Below are 22,293 nucleotides of genomic sequence, written 5' to 3' on the forward strand. Positions count from 1 at the left end.
AAACACTCAAAACCACTTCCATCTCTTCCCAATGGTCAGAACTGAAGAGCCTGCCCCACCCAGAGGCAAGGGAGAACGAAAAACGTGGCCTTTACCCCAAGGGGCTCTGTGGCAAGCTAAACATGGGTACTTCCGTCCCCAGTGACGTGAGAAGTGATGTATCGGGTGGGAATAAGCGGTTCCGATCTCTGGTACAAGAGCCTACCACATGCCAGGCACTGACGAAAGCTTAACACACCAAGGGGAACCTCATCCCCAGCATAACAAGGTTTACTGTCCAGGAGCAGCGACCCTAAAGAAGGGAGAAAATAAAAGAGGATACATCCTGTGAGGAGGAAAATACAGGATGACTTTACAGCCTCTTCCTGTGAAAGATTTCATTAAACAGACATGGGGGGGGTGCTGCAGAGGTCAGGAAAGGGGACGATGTGGGGGTGCTCATTTGTGCGAAGGCTCAGATGCACAACAGAGGCTGAAAACATTCCATACGGCCAGAGCTTTGAGTGTGAGAGAAAAGGTGGCGCTGGAAGATGCTGGGCACATGCAGGGGATGATCACGCACGGCCACGGATGCTGCATGAATAAATTTCACCCTCAAGACAAAGGGAGCTCGTGAGGCATTTTGGTCGCAGTTGTGTTATGATGAACTGTGTCCTGGATAAAGATCCTTCTGGTTGCAGTGAGAGGTAGGAAGGAAGATGTGGGTCCCGTAACAAATCCTGTAACGCAGAAGGACAGCCAGCTACTGGGGAACGGGTACATGGTCTTGAGACTTGGTAACTTACTCTTTAGCTCTGTTCTTAGTTATCGAGATTGCCTTGATTATTCTGCATGCTTTGGATTTCAATATTCACTTTAGGGGGTCTGTTTTCACAAAATAGCTGCCTGGTAATTTGCATTAAATCCTGGGATCCATTCTACAGTTCATTATTTTCAACCACCACTATGTGTTTGAATAGTACAAAAAAGGGATTCTTTTTATGCAGTGCATATATATATTTTGTTTGTTTTGGTTTGGGTTTTGCTTTTGTTTTTTTTTTGTTTTTTTTTTTTTTTTGCTTTTTAGGGCCGCACCCATGGCATATGGAGGTTCCCAGGTTAGGGGTTGAATCAGAGCTACAGCTGCCAGCCTACACCACAGCTACAGCAATATGGGGTCCGAGCTGCATCTGTGACCTACATCACAGCTCATGGCAACACCAGATCCTTAACCCACTGAGTGAGGCCGGCAATGGAACCCACGTCCTCATGGATCCTAGTCGGGCTCATTAACCACTGAGCCACAAAGGGAACTCCCACAATGCATATATTTTTGACTAATTTAACGTCATATAAATGAGTTCATCTCATAACATAGTTTCTTTCATTAAAAAGTGTTCTGAGATATATTTGCAACCTATTTAATATAAATAGTAATTGCACTTTGTTTATTGTAATATCTGCTAAATTAATGCAGAACTGTATGGAAAATTCCACTCAGATCCACCCCTAAATTTTCTTTTTGTATCCTATTTCCTCTATGTAATATTACGATTATTTTATTAGCTCATATAATATTTTATTCGCTTAATGAGTGCTACTTTCCCGTAAGATTGTGTTGAAGCTGCAGATCAGTTTAGGGAGAACCATCTCTTCAATCTATCAATGGAAGTTTCAAGCCACAAATGTGGTGTATTTCACCATTTAACTTCACATTCAAAAATTTATATAAGTGACATCTCCTAGTCTTCTGTGGAGAAAATATGCGTCTTTTGTTAGATACCCACCACCTATACCCACTAGGTGCAATCACCTGCAGATTGATGCCGACTTATATGACTTTCATTTTGTAATGCTTTCATACTTCAAATAATTTTATTGCTTTTGTTGGTTGCTAGTATTACAAGAATAAAATTGAGTTTGTATATTGAACACATCTTGCAAAATTCACTTAATTTTTAGATTATTTCACATTATTTTTATGTTGTTGTTTTGTTGTCTTTTTAGGGCTGCACTTGAGAGATATGGAGGTTCCCAGGCTAGGGGTAGAATCGGAGCCGTAGCTGCTGGCCTACACCACAGCCACAGCAACGCCAGATCCGAGCCGTGTCTGCAACCTACACCACAGCTCACGGCAACACCGAATCCTTAACCCAGTGAGGAAGGCCAGGGATCAAACCTACGTCCTCTACATATACACAATGGAGTATTACTCAGCCATTAAAAGGAACGAAATACCAGCAGTTTTAGCAACATGAGTGGATCTAGAAATTATCATGCTAAGTAAAATCATTCAGACAATGAGATACCAACATCAAATGCTTTCACTGACACGTGGAATCTGAAAAAAAGGACACAATGAACTTCTTTGCAGACCAGATGCTGACTCACAGACTTTGAGAAACTCATGGTTTCCAAAGGAGACAGGTTGGGGTGTGGGGGGATGTGCCGGGGTTGCAGGATGGAAATCCTGTAAAATTGGATTGTGATGATCAATCACTGTACAACCATAAACGTAACAAATTCATTGCATAATTAAAAATATGGATTTCCAGCCATTTAAAAATCAAAATAATCAATATATCAGGAAATAGATATATTATTGCAAATGAGCTTCTTTTGCCACTTGGTTTATGGTTCCTGTTTCTAATCTAAAAGTTCGCAGCAATATTCTTTACTTGAAACAATTTCATAACGCTGTCGAGGGTTTTATGTTTTTTTTTTTTTAACATTCAACCTCTCTGTACTAGTACCTACATGACATTGTAATTTAGCATTATTAGTGGCTAAATCGCAGGCCAAAGCACCCAATTAGAATGAGACCTCTGACTCCTGAATCGAGGTTTTACATGTGCCATTTCTAGAACATATACGTTCTGCAGTCTGTGCTGTGTCCCACAGGGTGAACGTGATGAAATGCATAAAACCTTACAAGGAAGAATGAGGCCCATTAGTCAAACTGGACCTCTAATCTGCGCAGGCATTACATCCTGAGTCATTCAGAGGAACGGGCAGGGTGTCCTCCTGAATTCACTACAGCATGAAAGTAACGTTTAGAAGGTAGGGTGTCCAACATGAAACTGTACCTCTCAGGTAAAGCATTTTTCCCATGAGAAAGTCCACCTTCTATTTTAAGAGAGACCAACAGTATTCCTTCTCCAGTTCATCATGTATACATGACTGGAACCTTATGAGCTCATCAGCCCAAAATCCCTAGGACGCCTGATGCAAGAAAGAGGCAGTGCACATCAAGGCCACATAAAAATACAGCCAAGAGAAGTTATTTCATTTAAGGAAATGGTCTGTGGAGATTTTGTTGAGTCTAGAAATTTCTCTAGCAATACAAACATGCAATCAAAACATTCTTCTCGAAGAGCACTGGGTAAATAAAATGAATGGCTTCTCCCACATTTTTATCTTAGGATTTACCAACCTCATATCTAGGAACTTCCAACATTCAAATACTTGATTAAACATTAAGAACCTGAAAATCAAAATGTAATGTAACTCTGTGACCTCGAGTTATGTCTAAAATAAACTCTTTCTTTCTTGCAAAAAAAAAAAAAAAAAAACAAACAAAACAGGAGTTCCCGTCGTGGCGCAGTGGTTAACGAATCTGACCAAGAACCAGGAGGTTTCGGGTTCAGTCCCTGCCCTTGCTCAGTTGGTTAACAATCTGGTGTTGCCGTGAGCTGTGGTGTAGGTTGCAGATGCGGCTCGGATCCCACATTGCTGCGGCTCTGGTGTAGGCCGGCAGCTACAGCTCCGATTCAACCCCTAGCCTGGGAACCTCCATATGCCGCGGGAGCGGCCAAAGAAATAGCAAAAAGACAAAAAACAAACAAACAAACAAACAAACAACAAGCCTACGTCCTCATGGATGCTGGTCAGATTCATTACCACTGAGCCACGACAAACTCCGTATTTCACGTCTTTTTTAGATTCAAAGATTTTTAGATTTCTTTTCAAAAAAAAAATTTTTTTTTTTTTTTACCTGTTTAATGACCTGGCTAGAACCTCCAGTAGAGTCATGAATAGGAGTGACGATGGAGGAATCCTTTTCTTAGAAGCGATATTATGGGGAATTTTTTTCTTTTTTCTTTTTTTCTTTTTTTTTTTTAGGGCCTTACCTGCAGCATCTGGGAAGTCCCCAGGCTAGGGGTCGAATAGGTGCTGCAGTCGCCAGCCTATGCCACATCTGTGACCTCCGCTGCAGCTTGTGGCAACACCCAATCTTTAACCCACTGAATGAGGCCAGGGATCAAACCCACCTTCTCATGGAGACTGTGTCAGGTTCTTAACCTCCTGAGCCACAATGGGAACTCAAGGGGAATGACTCTTGAGGGAGCTAACTGCTACGATTTTTTTATAGCTACTCATTGTCCCAGTTAGAAAATTCCTTTGTATTCCTCTTCCGCTAAGTTCATTTCCAGCAGAAATGGACACAACGCTGTCCATCAGCTATACGCGAATACAAAAAATATACTTAAAAAACGAGAAAGAGCGTATCAAGCGAGGCTCCAACATCATTCCAGATGAAAGCCGACAACCACTCAGAGATGACGGACACCTCTGTCACACGTCAGGCGCAGCAGCCATACTTCATCTTACTGCTTAGAAATGATGAGTGAGGAGGTGACAGAGTCAACAAGAACTCTTTTTGAGTCTGGAAACTAGGTAACTGGATAGGCTCATTTTTTCCCCCTCATTCCTACTACAGATGAGCCATGATAGATATAAGAACAAGATACGGCTGGGGCAGCCGCAGAGACACCAGAGAGAGTCTTTTGTCCCAAACTGAAAAGTGGGTTTTTTTGGTTTGGGTTTTGGTTTTTGTCTTTTCTAGGGCCGCACCCACAGCATATGGAGGTTCCCAGGCTAGGGATCTAATTAGAGCTGTTGCTGCCGGCCTGCACCACAGCCACAGCCACAGCCACGCTGGATCCTTAACCCACTGAGCAAGGCCAGGGATGGAACCCACAACCTCGTGGCTCCTAGTCGTTAACCACTGCGCCACGACGGGAACTCCAAAAGTGGTTTTTTTAATTGAAATACAATGGACAGCTCACATTGTGTAGATGCACACGGCACTGATTTGAGGTATTTCTCTATTATAAAGCGACTGCCACTGCAGGGTGAGCTAATCCTGCTATCGCATCACCGAGTTACCATTTCTTTTTGTGTGTGGTTGGAATAATGAAGATCTGGTCCCTGAGCAAGTTGGATGGTTTTCACATGATACTGTTTATCTATAACCGCACACTGTGCCTCAGATCTCCGGGACGTGTCTACTCGTTCCAAGTTTGTACCCTTAAAATCATCTTCCCAGGTCCCCCGCCCGAGGCTTTGGGAACCACCATTCTACTCTCTGTTTCTATGAGTTTCACTTTTTTAGATTTGACTTCTAAGTGGTGTCATCTAGCATTTATCTTTCTCTGACTCATCTCAGCCTAACACCCACGAGGTCCCTCTTAGTTGTTATAAATGCCAACACTTCCTTCCTTCTCATGGCTGAAATACATACATGCATGTATTATTCTATGTTATGTTGTATGTATATAGACACATATCTTTTGTCTTTTCTAGGGCTGCACCCGAGGCATATGGAGGTTCCCAGGCTGGGAACTACCACTGCCGGCCTACACCACAGCCACACCAACGCCAGATCCTTAATCCACTGAGCAAGGCCAGGGATCGAACCCAAAACCTCATGGTTCCTAGTTGGATTCATTAACCACTGAGCCACGATGGGAACTCCCACTTATGTATTATATAACTATCTTACACACACACAAACACATCTATTTTCTAAGCAGGCTTGCATCATCCTACACCACAGCATGGGTTTGGCCCACCTCCCTTTCTCAAAGAGCTCACGTGCTCGGGGATGTTCTGCAGGTGGATGCTACAGCATCCAGACCTCGGGGCTGTCGGGGGAGGGGAGGCTTGAGGGTTGAGAGAGCATCTCCTCCCTCCGCCTCGGCCCAGCCTCTCCTGCTGCCGTCTGCCCCCACGGTCTCCCGCGTCCCCAGGGAATGACTCTGAGGCGGGCCCTCCCGTCGGCCTCCCTGCCTGTTGCCCTCATCCCGTCTCACGCAACGGATGCCCTGAGAAGTCAGGAGGGCGGGGGAAGGACCAAATCCCAGCTCCCCTAAAACCTCTGTTCCCGACACAAGCTGTGGCCCTTCTGTTTCGCCTTCCACTTGCCGAAAGAAGGGAACAGGAGCGTCCTCTTGGGAATGGAGGTGTTCGTGATGAACTGCCAAGGATTTGTCTGGGCTCCCAGTTACAACATCACCACACCTGTACCCAGAGTTTTTCTAACTCTGGGTTAGAAACAGGAGCTAAAGCTTCAGAACACAGATACGATCAGGCAGAAGGCGGCCCATGTCCTTCCACTAGTAGTGGTCCCCGGATGTGGCCATCAATGGCCCGGAGATACCACCCACCCTGGCAGAGTCTGCTCTGGAACCTGGTTTCTCACCTCCTACTTCCTCTGAAGCTGAAGCTGTTTTTATAACAAACACTGATGGGCTTCCTGGAACTCTCAGTGGACACGTCTCAGCCCTTATCTCATCGGGTTCCTCTGTCAGTGGTCTGTGACCACGTCCTCTCTCATGCAGGACTCCGAGCCAGGCCCTGGGGCTCTCGAGTGCCAGAGCTGGGAGGGTCTACGGCCGACCGGCACTTCTCTGGACACAAGTCTGGGCTGACCTCATTTAACGCCATGGCTTCCATTTCTCCCGGGGGGTCCGGACTTCAACATGTACCTTTGAAGGAGCCAAAATCAGCCCACGGCAAGGACCCTGAGCATTGCAGGGAGTTGAGCAGCATCCTTGGCCTCGACACATTAGAGGCCAGAAGCACCCACCCAGCAGGTGACAACCAAAATGCTCTCTGGACATTGCCAAACAGCCCCTTGGGGACAAAATTAAGAACCCCTGTTTTTTGTTTTGTCTTTTTGCCATTTCTTGAGCCGCTCTCACGACATATGGTAGTTCCCAGGCTAAGGGTTGAATCGGAGCTATAGCCACCCACCTACACCAGAGCCACAGCAACACGGGATCCAAGCCGCGTCTGCGACCCACACCACAGCTCACAGCAACGCCAGATCCTTAACCCACTGAGCAAAGCCAGGGACTGAACCCGCAACCCCATGGTTCCTAGTTGGATTGGTTAACCACTGAGCCACGACGGGAACTCCAAGAACCCCAGTATTAAGAACCCCTAGCTTGGAAGGATATAAATGGGATGCTGGACGAGGTGAGTGTGATGGGGGAGGGACCTCACTGAGAGCCATCCAGTGGGCAGCTCGGCAAGGGCCTGTTGATGGTACTGAGAATGGGCAGCCACGTGAGATGCTGCAACGCTCCAAAAACACTCGCCCACAAGGCGGAAAAGAACAGCAGGTCCCAGGCCCAAGGCAGGGAAGTAGCAAAATGCCCAGCACAAGTGGAGGAGAGCGATCAAGAGGAAACCGAGCTGGAAAGAGCATAAAGAGATCAGCAGGGCCAAAGGGAAAACCTCTGAGTAAGGCTTTTCTTTGCAAAGCATCTCCGTCTATCCATGTTTTCCAGCGGTGCTTCATCTCTTCTCACTGACATGGAACCTATGGCCAGTCCCCTAAAACACAGCAGTGTTTGATCCAGAGTTTGGCCAATTGCCCCAGACCTGTGACCAGGCCTTTCCCCCCAAATTGGGTGTTTTCAAAGGTGGTTATTATTTTCGGGCCAATAACCATCTAGGTCAGGGTTTCTCACACCTGGCGCTGTTGACATTTGGGGCCAGAGCATTCGTGGTTGCATGGGGGTGGGGTGCTGTACTGCGCAGGGCACAACGTTTAGCAGCAGCTCTCGACTCTGCCCGCCAGACACCAGTGACACTCCGTCTCCTAGCTGTGACAACCCGAAATGCCTCCTGACGTGGGGAGGGAGGAGAGGGAAGGTCAGCGCCCTTGAGAGCCACCAGGCTAGAGAGAGAGCTGGGAGGTTAGCCTGCCTCCCAGAACAGGAAGCAGACACGGTCTGTGTGAGTGTCTGTGTGAGCCCCGGACGGACTGGGACGTGGGATGGGAAGTTGGGGGTGGATCTTCTGGGACACCAGACCCCAGCCTTACCCTGACCAAAGCGGCCCTGGAGGGTCTTACTCACTGGTCACCGATGGCTCCCCTGGGTCCCTGAGCTCTGCCCAGGGTCCTCTCTCTCTGTAGAAAGAATGGTATCTCCCTGCTCTCTCTGCATCCATCTCTGAGACGTGCATGGACCCGGGCTCTGGACACAGGTTCTCCCCCTTGTTCCATGATGGAATGTTCTGCTCCTGACACCCTCTCGGTCTAGAGAGCACGTTCCACTTCCAGAGGACGGAGCCAGGGGTGACCACAGACTCCTGCTTTAGAATCATGAATCGGAGTTGCTGAAAGAGAAGGTCGGGCAACTAGCACGAAAGACCAAATCCCGACTCCCTCTGAAATCAGCTCTCCCTGCCGTCCTTCCTACTGAGACTTTGGCAGAAGTGACCTCATCACCCCGAATCTGCCTTCCCTTGCACAAAACGAGAAGAGGGATGAACAACCGTGAGCTTGTGGGAAGGACGCACCCACCCGTGCCTGGCTCTTCTGTATCACACAGCCCTGATCAGATCAGCCCAAAAGTCAAGAGTTGGCCTCCACTTCGAGGCGTTGGTGCCCCCCTCCCCAAAATCTTCTCTGAGGGACTCACTAAGGCTCAGCAGGACGGCAAGCACAGGAAACCAGATTCTGCAAGCACTCAGGGCCTCTGGCCCCACAGAGCTGAGCTGTGAAGGGACAGAGCTATGATGGGAGCTATGATCAGAGGTCATCATATGATGAAGAGCTATGACAGGAGGTCAGGGAGAGGAACAAGATGCGGAAAGGGAAGCTCGCTTGACGCCTTGAGGCTGAGGTTCTTACACCTGCTCTCCCAAAGAAAAAGACAAGAAAAAATAAGCTACCCCTCCTGGATCTTTTACCCTGCGGAGCAGGGGGGCCTACGGGAGGGGGCAAGATCCTGAAGACATCACACCATCTCCGTTTGCCATGGGGCTATCAACCTCAGGACGATGAGAGGATTCTGGGTTGTGGGGGCTGTTGTGGGCATTGTAGGATGTCTCTGCCCCCTAGAAGCTGGTAGCACAACCAACTGGGACGGGGAAAATCCAAAGTCGTCAAATCTGTGGAAACAAAGTCAACTGATGGTGACAAAAGAGTTCCGGGGAGCTCCCGTCGTGGCACAGTGGTTAGTGAATCCGACTAGGAGCCATATGAGGTTGAGGGTTCAATCCCTGGCGTTAAGGATCCAGCGTTGCCGTGAGCTGCGGTGTGGGTCGCAGACGCAGCTCAGAGCCCACGTTGCTGTGGCTCTGGCGCAGGCTGGTGGCTACAGCTCCGATTAGACTCCTAGCCTGGGAACCTCCATATGCTGCAGGAGCAGCCCAAGAAATGGCAAAAAGACAGAAAAAAAAAAAAAAAACAAGAGTTCCGAAACTAGACAGAAGGGATGGTTTCGCAGCGTGGTGAATGTATCAACTCCCACTGAATTGTATGCTTTAAGATGATTTAAATTGTTAGCATTGATAGGTGTATTATGCCATGATTTCCTAAGTCTCCAGACGTTAGTAGACTCGGGGCAAAAGCGTGCTCAGGTAAGGACCGCGCTTATTCTACAGCAATGAAGAGCTAGGCTGTCAAGTTTCTCCATTTCAGCACCACTGAAATTTTGAGTAGAATCATTTTTTTGTCTATCAAAGGCCGTCCTGGGCATTGCAGGGTGTTTAGCCGCATTGCTGGTCTCCACCCATGGGATGTCAAGAGCGCCCCCTAGCGGTGACAATAATACCTGCAAGCACCACCCAATGTCTCTTGGGTGGTAAAAATCGTCCCTGCTGAGAACCACGGATCTAAACTGTAGGTGGTTTTACCCCCAATCGCCTAGGACTTTTTAAGAACTTCTGCACAATGTGAGCTGTGAGACCAGCCACAGGCTTTACAATCTGAAGACGTGTTTCCAGTTTCAGTCTTTGAGATTCCGTCACGGAGGGTACTCAGTCCCCTCACTATGTCTCCTGACTGATAAACCAAACCATGACGAGGTATTCGAGTGGGGACTGATATTCCCCAAGCTATCAATCAGAACATAGTTAACTGCCCAGGGGGAGAGGGGGGGAGTGGGAGGGATGGGGAGCTTGGGGTTGATGGATACAAACGATTGCTCTTGGAATGGATTTACAGTGAGATCCTGCTGGGTAGCACTGAGAACTATGTCTAGATACTTACATCGCAACACAACTATGGGAGGAAAAAGAATGTATACATGTATGTGTAATTTGGTCCCATGCTGTAGAGCAGAAAAAAAATTTTAAAAAAAAGAACCTATTTAAGACACCCAGCAGAGAGTCTGACCCAGACACTGGCAATCACGACCTCCCCCCCACTCTATTTATTTATGCTTTTTTAGGGACACATGTGTAGCCTATGACGCTCCCAGGCTAAGGACCACTTAAAATCTCATCATCTATTTCTGAAGTTTGGGTGGAAGAAATAAGGAGATCACTCACTTTTGTCAGCGCCTAGAAATTAGCACAAAGTGGTGATTTTTTTGTTTGTTTTTGTTTTTAAAGCAAGTTCTGAAGGGGCTTTCCTGCCTTTTCTATGCATGACCAGCAATCAGTTGTAGGTAACAGAAAAGCCCTCTTCTCCAATGCTGTGGATCTCACTCACTCACACACACACACACACACACACACACACACCATCACTCCAAGTTTAAAGCCAAGAGGGATGTGGTCAGGTTTGTGCTTCATCAGTAACAGGTTAGGGTTTTTTCTTTGTTTTGTCTTTTGAGGGCGGCACCCATGCCATATGGAGGTTCCCAGGCTAGGGGTTGAATCGGAGCGCCCAAAGCACCACGAGATCTGAGCCTCATCTGCGACCTACACAACCACAGCAATACCCGATCCTTAACCCACTGAGCGAGGCCAGGGATCGAACCTGCGTCCTCATGGATGCTAGTTGGATTCTTTTGCACTGGAACTCCAACAGGATGGTTTAGAGCAGGAAGTGGCAAACCAGGACCATGGGCCCCATCCGGCCTGTTGCCCGCTTTTCTAACCGTTTGCTGGAACGCAGCCCTGCCCACTCTCGCATGTGCTGTTTGCGGCTGTCTCACATGCTCTTGGCAGAGTTGAGTAGTTGTGACAGAGACCACGTAGCTGGCAACACCTCAAATATCCATTAGCTGGCCCTTTACAGAAAAAGTGTGCCCACTCTTAGGGTTACACTGTCATACGACGGATGCAGAAAACCAAAACCCACACTGATCATGGACATGCACTGGCCAACTATTACCATTGGACATGACGTATCTGCACTAGAACAGAAAGACTAGAGAAACCCATCATCTACTGACTTTGTAGCATCTTTTCCCAGATCCATGGACTCGAAGTTAGCTCTTGGGCATATTCATAAGGACGCCATCAAACCAAGTGCTCTGCCTTTTATTATCTTTGCATGGATGTGAGAGAGAACTCTGCCACACCAAGTGGGACTTGTGCAGAATTTACCAGAAACCCAGACAGTGAAAACCAGTGCTCGGTTCCACACTTTGATCCAGTGTTTGCTGCCTGACAGCCTGGTCTTCGTTGCCGAGACGTCCTAGTGCTCTCCCGTCACCCCCTTTGGGACGTGCGGGAACATGATCTCGGGGCGTTTCAGGAGAGGAAGTCACAGCACGAGGACCTCCGGGTGCCGGCGTGGTTCCACTCAATGGTCAGCTGCGGATTGTCTTCCCGCACAGCCTCCGCCATCCTCTGGATCTCTGTGGACTCATCCGCCTTCAACCTGAGTGTCTTTAAGGGGCCGTGCTTTTGTTTTAACGCCTCCAAGAGCGCCGTGATGCCGCTCTGCCCCAGGATGTTCTGGCCCAGGTCCAGGGTCTCCAGGCTCTGGTTGCTGAGCAGAGCAGACGCAAGGTCCTGACAACTAAAAGGGGTGATGGAACAGCCCCAGAGCCTGGGAGAAAGAACAGAAACCCACCTGTTTGGGACGCGAGTTCTGATGGAGACCCGGTGTTGCCAGGCATCCTCTTACTTACTGGGGACTGAGTGGTCAAGGACTGAAAGTGATTTTCTCCCCAGAGCTTGTTCTAGCACCATCAGCACATGCTCAACTGAAGACAGGGGCACGTGGTATTAGAAGGAGGCCAAGAGGAGTCGGATGAAGAGGACAGAAGAATTAGGTAGATTTGTGATGGCCATGAATTCCCCACTGGAAAGACGACAGGAGAAAAAAAAAAGAAGTCCAGAGTGAACCGTTATGACAACGGGGGCGGGGGGGAGGACATAAGTGAAGCTGCAGTGCCAGGCTAGAGGGAACGTACAAAGAGCGGCTCGTCATAGGATCCCAAAGCGTCTTGCAGGCTATTACAAAAACCTTGCTAGTTTAGCCACAGTGGTACGAGGAGCTTTTTTGAGTCTTTTTGAAAGACAAGTGCCGAGGCTTCCAAGGGCAAGGACCCCTCGGGGCGATGTGCTGAGAACCAACGTCCGGACACCAAGAACCCAAACCCGCAGACGAGTTCAGAGCCGACACCATCATCCCTGTGACAGGCGCTAACTCCGTGGAGAGCCCTGGCGGCGAGGCTGGTCAGGCAGGAATCGGCCCAGAGGTGCCTCAGAGCTGCTCTCGCGTGAGGTGGGGAAAGATGGAAGGAACAAGGGTCAGAAGCCCGAGAGCCAGCGAACAGGACGCCAGGAAGGTTTTCTTTAGACCTTCCAGCGCGTGAAGTTAAACTCAGTCACAGATTCCACTGCCTCCGCCTCCACGCCTCCTTTTCCCACATCTCCTGCTGGACTAACAGATGTTCTTACCCATTAAGGATGGAGAGAGGCGCTATCCAGGGCAGATACAGTTTATGCCCAGCTTATACACAGCCTCGTGCGCCAACTCAAGCCAGACTGACACCCGAGCCACGTGGCCTTGACCACTGCACCATCTGCCCATCTAACTCTACGCGGCATCTCCAACCATCCCTGGGCTGCCCTCGCACTCAGGTAGGCACTAGAGAGGCGCAAAGCTGATCTGACGCTTCTCTGCAGGACGCTTAACTGGTAAATGGATGGACAAGCCTGTGTATCCACCCAACGGGGCACTGCTTAGCCATATAAGGAACGAAGCACGTACACACACAACCATGTAGATAAACTTTGGAAACAGTGCTAAGCCCAACACACAAGGTCACATGTAAATATACCCAATAGTAAGTCTTTAGAACAGAAACAAAGGGGGTGGCCAGCAGCTGAGGAGAAGGAAACTGACGGCTACGTGGGTAGAGCGTTTACCTTGAGATGAAGAAGTTCTAGAACTAGAGAGTGGCCATGGTGACTCGACATGGTGCGAATACTCAGCGCCACCGGGTATTACCATTTAATACACAATGGTTCATTTTAGGTGGCGCTGAGGGAAATTCACGTCCATCAGTGTCGTTAGGATCGTTATTTCTGCCCTATTTCAGATTCCACGTGTGAGTGTTATCCTACGGTATCTGTCTCTTTCTGATTTATTTTGCTTATTTCTACAAAAAAGGAACAGAGCAGAGACACGGAGAATAGACGTGCAGTGGCTGGGGCTGGGGTCAGGGAGAGAGTGGGACGGACTGGGGTTTGGGGTGAGGAGATGCCAAGTATTACACTTGGAGTGGACAAGCAGTGAGGTCCTCCCATGCAGCACAGAGAACTATATCCGGTATCTTGGGACAGGACAGGATGGAAGACAGCACGAGAAAAAGAAGGTGTGTGCATTTACACGCATGACAGGGTCACTCGGCTCTAGAGCTGAAACCGACAACACTGCACCTGCTTTCATAAAACTAAAAAATTTTAACTAAGTGTCTATAAATCGTCTATTTCCAGTGACTGGGCAGAACAGTACCATACTCAAGTGGGTATTTGTTACAGAGACGAGATCCTACTGCAACAGCATCGTCAGAAGGTCTCGCAACCATCAGAGCTCGTTTGTCCTCCCTGCAAACAACCCAACCAACATGAGCACCGGCAGAGAGCCCTACAAATTTCAGGGTCTGTCAAAACATTTTTAAAAATCACAAATGAGACCAAAGACCTTGCTATGGGGGGAAAGGGTGGGTTCTGGGAACTGAGAAGCTAGCTGAGCGGGCAGAGACACATCAGACGAAGTGACACAGGAAGGAAACTCCGGCACAGATAGCGGTCTGGGATGTGGTAGCCCACACAGATTCACAAGCTTGTTACATAAAAATGTGTCCAATGAGGGAGGCCGTCCAATTGACAAAGTAACTCATCACACGCATTAACTGTCCTATGAACAGGAGGGTCATGCAAAAGAACTGTCCATTCCGTAAGGAGAAAGTTAGGAGTCAGAAGTAACAGCTAATTAGTATCCAACGGAATCTGAAACACACCCCAATGTCCAAAGCCAGTACTTGATGCCTCTGCTATGGTGCTGGGCCCTTGTTCAGTGCGAGAAAGATGAATTTCCATCTGTGGAGACCATGGATTTTCCTCTCCACCCTCTATGTCAAAGGAGCTCTGATGTGACTGAATGTTAGAATCAACTGGAATATCCTTAAAAATTCTGATGTCTGCCTCCACCACCACCAAGAATCAGTTTCTCCAAGGGAAGCTCCATCATCAAAAACGTAAGCTCCCAGATTCAGCCAGGATGCCCAGATATAAAACGAAACCACCACATAGCCTAGTGTTCATTTTGCTCAAGGCTGAACAACTATTTACACTTGTATAACCCAGATTCGCTTTCCATTAGGGTTCTAGTCGCAAAGGAGGTTGCATCAATGAGATGCATTTGACAGACTTGGGAGAGAGACGTGATACACGGCTCTCCCTCCTGTTGGGGCCACTGCATATCCTAGGGGGGTGGTACCCCGCTGCATTTCCTGGGTGGGGCAGGGAAACGAAATGGGGCAGGCCCACCGCGTCCTGATCACTGGATCCCAGCAGAAGCAGTGTGCCTCTGACGTCTCCTTCACTGGAGGCCATCCCCACCTGTACCTACACCCCCAGCCCTCTGACCACCTTTATAAGGACCCAGTTACCTGTATTCGATTCCTGCAGGGGGTTGCTCCTAAAATTGGACCATAGCATCACCAAGAGTGGTGCTATTGCAGCTAATATTTCCAAGTCTCAGGAAGTGATAAGCACTTTCCAATCATTCTTAAACTGAAGAAAATGCTCTTTATAACAGGATGAAGGCTGCTCGGTATTCCAGACAAATGGAAGCTGTCTGGAATTACTTTTGAGATTCCATTTTAAATACTGTGATGAACTGTAGTTTTTACGTAAACCCCTGGTTTTCTTAATGTTTGTTGCTTTCTAATCTATCTCAGTATCAACTCTCATCTCTACATATAGACTGTAACCTCCCAAACGTCAGATGCATACCTCCTTTGTCCACCACATAATCAAGACTTCATCATTTACTTAATTTTCAAGTGAAGAGATAAAAAATATCAACCTCTAAAAAAAGAAAAATGAGGAGTTCCCGCCGTGGCTCAGTGGTTAACGAATCCGACTAGGAACCATGAGGTTGCAGGTTCAATCCCTGGTCTCGCTCAGTGGGTTAAGGATCTGGCGTTGCTGTGGCTGTGGTGTAGGCTGGTGGCTACAGCTCTGATTCAACCCCTAGTCTGGGAACCTCCATATGCTGCAGGAGTGGCCCTAGAAATGGCAAAAAGACAAAAAAAATTAATTAAAAAAATAAAGAAAAATAGAAACATGAGGAAAACGACTTACCCTAGACATTTCAGCTTACAGTTCGGTTTCTTCAACGCTTCACAGAGAAAGTACAGTCCAGTGGCGATGGGGTTGAAACCCAGGTCTAAGCTTGTGAGGCTGCAGTCTCCTTGGAGAAGCTTTGAGATGTATTTGCAGCCATGTCTGTTGATGCTGCAATGATGCAACCTACAGGGACAGTCACATGAAGCCTGTTATCCCTCCAACATTCATCCTTGTGCAGCAGTCGTTACTCTGACCATGAATTTTTCACCTCGAGCCACATGCTCCTCAGTAGACTTGTACGTAAAGACACAAGCAGAAGAAGATTAGTTCTACCCTGCCTCAGTGGTAGAGAGTTTAACTGGCCTCTGTCTGCCACTATTTATGATGCACAAAAAGACTAACATCTTGCAAGATGCAGGTATCCCACAAGTCAAGGGCTCTGGGTCCAGAGGGACTCAACCTGAAGCCTCACTGACTTCCTGCACGGTTCGGTCTTTGGAACTCTCCTCTGTCTCATGTTTTATTTCAAGTCCCGTATTTAACCGTCCCAGCACAACTGGGGTACACCAAGAGCTCGATATTCCTGCTCTCTTGCTGGCTGTGTTTCTCATTTAAATACCGTAGAGTCTCCCACAGGCTTAGACTCCTACACATGCTCCCCAGACAGCAAATGACGGGCCTCTGCTATGATTAAGCTGGCAGGTCTGCAGTCGACCCGAAGAGCTTGGTATCCCAAGTGTGGTGAAATAGCCGTCAAGGCTGTAGAGCCTGAAGTGACTGGACCAAGAGCAGACGCATAATGACTGGGCCACAACATGCCAAGCTTTGTACTGTTCAAGACCCTAAGATCAAACTCTCGCACACTGTGGGTAGGAATGTACACTGGTACAACCACTACGGGGAGCAGTCTGGAAACTCAATATGAAACTACCATGTGAGCCAGAAATCTCACCTCCTGGCCGTCTACCTGGATAAAACTGATGCAAACAGATGCACTCGCACGTTCACTGCAGCACTCCTCACATGAGCCAAGACACGGCAACGACCAAAACATCCAACCACAGACGAACGGATGAAGATGTGGTACATACACACAACCGAATACTACTCGGCCATTAAAAAACAAAATAATGCCATCTGCAGCCACATGGATGCAACTAGTGATTCTCTTATTCAGTGAAGGAAGCCAGAGACAGAAAGACAAATACTATATGATATCACTTATATGTGGACCCCAAAACGTGGCACAGAGGAACCTCTTTATAAAACAGAGACACACTCACAGAGAGCCAGACCTGCGGTTGCCGAGAGGGAGGGAGTGGGATGGACTGGGAGGTCGGGGTTGGTGACGCCAACTACTACATCTAGACTGGATGGGCCTAAGTCCTACTGTACAGCACGGACTCTCGCCCTCTCTTGGGGTAGATGCTCATGGAACATAGAATGAGGAGTGTGTGTGTGTATATATATATATATATATATGACGAGGCCACTTTGCTATACAGAGGAAATGGACACTCTACTAGAAATCAATGCTAACAAAAAAAAAAAATTTATAGACTGCAGCAAAACTAAAAAAAAAAAAAAATTCCAGGAGTTCCCGTCGTGGCACAGTGGTTAACGAATCTGACTAGGAACCATGAGGTTGTGGGTTCGGTCCCTGCCCTTGCTCAGTGGGTTAAGGATCCGGCGTTGCCATGAGCTGTGGTGTAGGTTGCAGACGCGGCTCGGATCCCGCGTTGCTGTGGCTCTGGCATAGGCTGGTGGCTACAGCTCCAATTCAACCCCTAGCCTGGGAACCTCCATATGCCGCGGGAGCGGCCCAAGAAATAGCAACAACAACAACAACAAAAGACCAAAAAAAAAAAAAAAAAATTCCTAAAATCATACCTGACCCTAGGCAGCTTGGGAGAGGGCCTACCACATCCTCTAAAATTAAGTTTTGACAGACAGCCTACACAACAGAGGTTGGCTTAGGCACTGCCTCTATGTATTTAAGGTCATGACCGTCGACACCTCAGTTTCTAGAAGGAGCTTCATCCCGACTGCCCAGAGGTGATCATGGGCAAACGACGTGGCCAGGCTTCAGTTTTCTAACTAGCTTATTGGAAAAATTCAAATAATGGTAACTATTGCCTGTGGTGGCAAGTATTTAAAATATTCTAAAATTTAGTGACGTCCCTGAAATACACTAAGTGCTTAAGAAGCATCAGACATGTGTTGTTGATGAGATGCCTGAATCAGCTCTAACTTTACAACAGGGTGGCTCACATAGTGCTGTCATACAGAACTTTTTTTCATTTTTTAACATTCTACTGCAGTAGAGTTGATCAATAGAGGAAACTGTATTCTTCTCATTCTCTTGAGGCAGAAACATGACCTTTTTCTCTCTCTGCCACCATCACTGGGTACTTGGTTTTCCTTTCCAGTTTTGAACCCTGCTATGTAACTCCATCTGTTCCCAGTTGCTGGAAGACAGCATGGGAACTTTCAGAATACATGGCAGGACATCAGAGCAAATGCTTATCTCAAATTCTCAGATTAGGAAGAAGCTGGCAGGTCAACCCTCCTCTTTAAGACATGCGAATAGGGGACTTCCCTTTGTGGCTCTGCAGGTTTTAAGAACCTGAGTAGTATCCACGAGAATGTGGGTTCAAAACCTGGTCCCACTCAGTGGGTTAAATGATCCGGTGTTGCTGTGAGCTGCAGTGCAGGTCACAGACGCAGCTCCCATCGGGCATTGCTGTGGCTGTGGTGTAGGACAGCAGCTGCAGCTCCGACGGGACCCCTAGCCTGGGAACCTCCATGTGCCACAGATGCAGCCCTTAAAAAAAGAGAAAAGAAAAGGGCACCCAAATATCAACATCTGTTTCTACCTCACCTTTCTCTAATTTCCACCATGATCTTGCTGGTTTCTTTCACGGAGAATCATTAAGTGCTCTTCTTTCTGCCCTACTTGAATCCAAGTGTGTGTATGTATATACAACACACACACACACACACAGTCAGCACAGACTTACACCAGGGTTTGTAGTTGACATTCGGGGTAACTCAGACCTTCACACAGAAGTTTCACCCCACGATCCCCAAGGTTGTTTTTGGCCAAGCACAGGTGGGTCAGCCGCTGGTTGACAATCAGAGCAGAAGACAGCTCCTTGCAACAGGCTTCTGTCAGCTGACAGTCTTCCAACCTGCAAAGGCACCACATTAAGTGCTAAGGTGTTTCCAAAGCCCAAACTGCTTGGCTGATGGCCCCCGTTAGTTTCTCACCCTCTCTATCCCACGCTAGTGATCCAAACATCCAGGACCAGGAATGAGAGAAGGGCAAGCGAAACTCACAAGTTATCCACTCGGAACCAAGAATGGGAGGCAGCTGTCTCTATCAGTAAGAGGTCCCATTGGGGTCGCTCCGAAAGTCTGGTCTCAGCATTGCTCTTCTCTATGGGGCCCCCGAGACCTGAAATGAAGATGCTCCATGGAGAGAGGAGAGACTTACGATAACTTCTGCAGGGAGCACTTTGGGTGTCTCAGAGTTGCACACAGCAACTTGACGCCCTCATCCAGGAACTCGCTGGCTGTGAGATCCAGACATTTCAGAGACTGGTTGATTTTGAGAGCCGAGGAGAAGTCAGCCCACTGCTGTGTGGTGTCAGAACACGACCCCAACCTGTGGGCGAACAGGGGCAAGTCATTCTTCTGGGAGAACCAAGAGACCCCTATCAGCTGTGTCGCCCTGAAGGTTGTACCCCTGCCTCTCATCTCATTCTGCTCCAATTTGCGTCAGACACTGGCCTGCATTACCGTGGAGAGTGGATCGCCTTCACTTTTTCAAGGATCTCCATGGCCATCGGACCAAGATCCAGCCTCCTACCTAGGAGGACAAGCTCCAGGACACAATTCTGTGTCAAGTTTCACCAACATGGCTTGTTATTTCTCACACCCCACTTTTTATAGGATCACAGTCGCCAACCTGAGTCTGCCCTAATCCCGCTGAAATGCAAATGTGATGCTACTGAAAGAAAAAAAAAAAAAGATGCTGGATACTCAAAAAAGTTCACCTTTCTAAGTTACTAGGAAATGAACTAATTAACATAAGGAGATAGGCGTTCCCGTCGTGGCGCAGCAGAAACGAATCCGACTAGGAACCGTGAGGTTTTGGGTTCGATCCCTGGCCTCGCTCCGTGGGTTAAGCATCTGGTATTGCTGTGAGCTGTGGTGTAGGTTGCAGATGCAGCTCGGATCCTGCGCTGCTGTGGCTGTGGTGTAGGCCGGCAGTTGTAGATCTGATCAGACCCCCAGCCTGGGAACCTCCATATGCCATGGGTGCGGCCCTAAAAACACACCCTAAATGCACACACATCAAAAAAAAGAAGAAGATATAATTTGGCACTTAGGCAGCCAGGTCCAAAACTTGCTTGAGTTTGTGTTGCAAGAGTTGGAAACTCCTTCTGTTGATGGAAATGTGCGTGTAATACATTTAATTTAGAGAACACTGAGGTGACCCATTAATCCTGTATTATATTGGGTTAACTCAGCTGCTCTTGTAGACACAGGTCAGAGTACGGGCCTCTAGGACAAGCTTGTTTGAATCATGGCTCTGACCCTTAATGGGTTCAAAATAGTCTATTCGACTTTTTCTTTCGTCTTTATTTGGGGACAGATGACAGCTTTATGTCAAACAAAAGATGTAACCAGCCCATACGTTGTGCATATTACAATGTATGTCGTCGGAAAACTGAGTTTCTTAAAAATCAGTACCTCCCCAACTTCGCCTAGAACAAGGACAGCTAAGTTCTCTTAAGCAGTTGAAATGCCAAGTAGAACATAAAAGTGTCTCGAGTCAAGTGAGCGGATGTACATTTTTGCCCCAAACACTGGTCCTTCTGGAACCTCTGTCTATCCACTTCGAAGGATCATTTATCAAACCTTTCAAGAAGGGATGCTTTCTCCCCAATTAATGAAGAACAGCACCGTCAGACCTCACTCATAAGGCTAAGAGCTACCGTTTGTGCCTGGCCCTATGCAAGGGCGTTCCCATCTTCGGTTTCCTTCAGTTCTCCAAAGCCCACCTTACAGATGGGCGAGCAGCACAAGATCATACAGGTCCCTGAGTGTCACAGCCAAGACTGGAGCTCATTTCCAAACCCACAATCCTGTGTCCCTAGCCAGGACTTCAAGGTGCACTCAACTAAGCAGAGGAAGGTACCCTACAGTATGCTGTGATTCTGAGAGCACTCATAAGACACACACACACACGCTGAAGATAAAGGACCTCGAACCAGATGCTTCTACAGTGTCACTGAGTGACCAGTTAAGGTTGATGACTGCTCTAACAGCTAGGCCACATGCAGCCTGAAATGCCACGTCTATGAACCAGAAGATGATACGGACTTCTGAGAGTTTCCCCTCTCTTTATTTTTCATTCAGGTTTCAATCAATGCAGAAGACCAGCTGGCTGGGCAAAGACTACAGGCTGACACGTCATCCACATTCTATTTGCCATTATGTTCCCCTGTTGAGCAGGGTACCCGATCGGGGTGGCCACCTGCTTCTTGGTTTTCATGCATCTCATAGCATCCTTTCGATGCTGAGAACAGCAGCGACATGAGACCTACCTCAGATACTGAAGATTGCATCTTGCATGTTTCAGGATCTCACACAGCAGCAGCAGCAGCATCTTATCACTGTGGACATTGCCTTCCAGAACCAAGTGTGTCAGAGTTTTCTTACCAATGAAAGCCAGACAGAAGTCTCGATAAGCATCGGCAGGAGAAATGTTTTTAATCCTAAGGAAAATAAAAAGAAGGGATTCCATCTCCAGTGCTGTAGGTGACTAGTACTATGAACACTTAGTGGGATGAGGCGTTACAAGTCAAAACGGGGAGGGGAGACGGTCTGGTGGGCTGCCCCGAGGAATGAGCCTACACGTGATAGCTGCCAAGAGGGAAAGGACAGTCCACTGATGGGAGGAGGAGATGGCGACACTTGGGAAGATGGAAGTGGATGGCAAAGGGCTTGCCACACCCTTGTCTTTGCTCATCCTGATCTTCAGCCAAAACACTCCCATCTTATTTTTCGAATTGTAGGAGAACGAACACGAGTGTATTTTTGGCAGGAAGATCATTTCAAGCTCAAAACAATCAAGGCTGAAAATCCTCAGCAGAGACTGACTTTTGCCCTAACTTCCTACAGAATTTAGATAGAGGTACAGTTCCAAAGTAAGAGCTATCACCAGGGATCTCTGCAGAGAAGACTGGCGAGGTGTGGGGGAAACTCCTTGAGATGGAAGTCCGCTCTGTGCCCCACTGTCTCCGCTGGCCCTGTCACCATGTGTAAACAGATGGTGAGCACACATTCGGTTTTCTGTGTCCCTGTCCATCGTCTTCTTCTCCTACGAGGTCCCAAACCACTACCCCCAACACTGTTGCATCTTTAGTTGAGGACATGGGAGGACTTCAGTCATTGAGGGAGTTACCCAGTTTTCCTGGGTCCCCCCCCCATGATATGTGTTATTAAAATTGTGTTTGATTT

At 47.9% G+C, this 22,293-nt stretch overlaps 1 protein-coding gene across 1 annotated transcript in view; it reads right to left on the reverse strand.

The window, feature by feature from the left end:
* Nucleotides 1-11,474: 11,474 nt before the first annotated feature.
* NLRP7 (NLR family pyrin domain containing 7) overlaps nucleotides 11,475-22,293 on the reverse strand; it is a 37,749-nt gene continuing 26,930 nt past the window's right edge. The window contains exons 5-9 of the mRNA XM_047791381.1: nucleotides 21,378-21,548; nucleotides 19,259-19,429; nucleotides 18,783-18,953; nucleotides 15,778-15,945; nucleotides 11,475-12,004 (exon numbers count right to left, since the gene is read on the reverse strand). Of these exons, the coding sequence (XP_047647337.1) occupies nucleotides 11,704-12,004; nucleotides 15,778-15,945; nucleotides 18,783-18,953; nucleotides 19,259-19,429; nucleotides 21,378-21,548 (982 nt within the window). The 3' untranslated portion in view covers nucleotides 11,475-11,703. The remainder of the gene's footprint in view (nucleotides 12,005-15,777; nucleotides 15,946-18,782; nucleotides 18,954-19,258; nucleotides 19,430-21,377; nucleotides 21,549-22,293) is intronic.

Source organism: Phacochoerus africanus, chromosome 8 (genome assembly GCF_016906955.1).
Source record: "Phacochoerus africanus isolate WHEZ1 chromosome 8, ROS_Pafr_v1, whole genome shotgun sequence".
Lineage (NCBI taxonomy): Eukaryota > Metazoa > Chordata > Mammalia > Artiodactyla > Suidae > Phacochoerus > Phacochoerus africanus.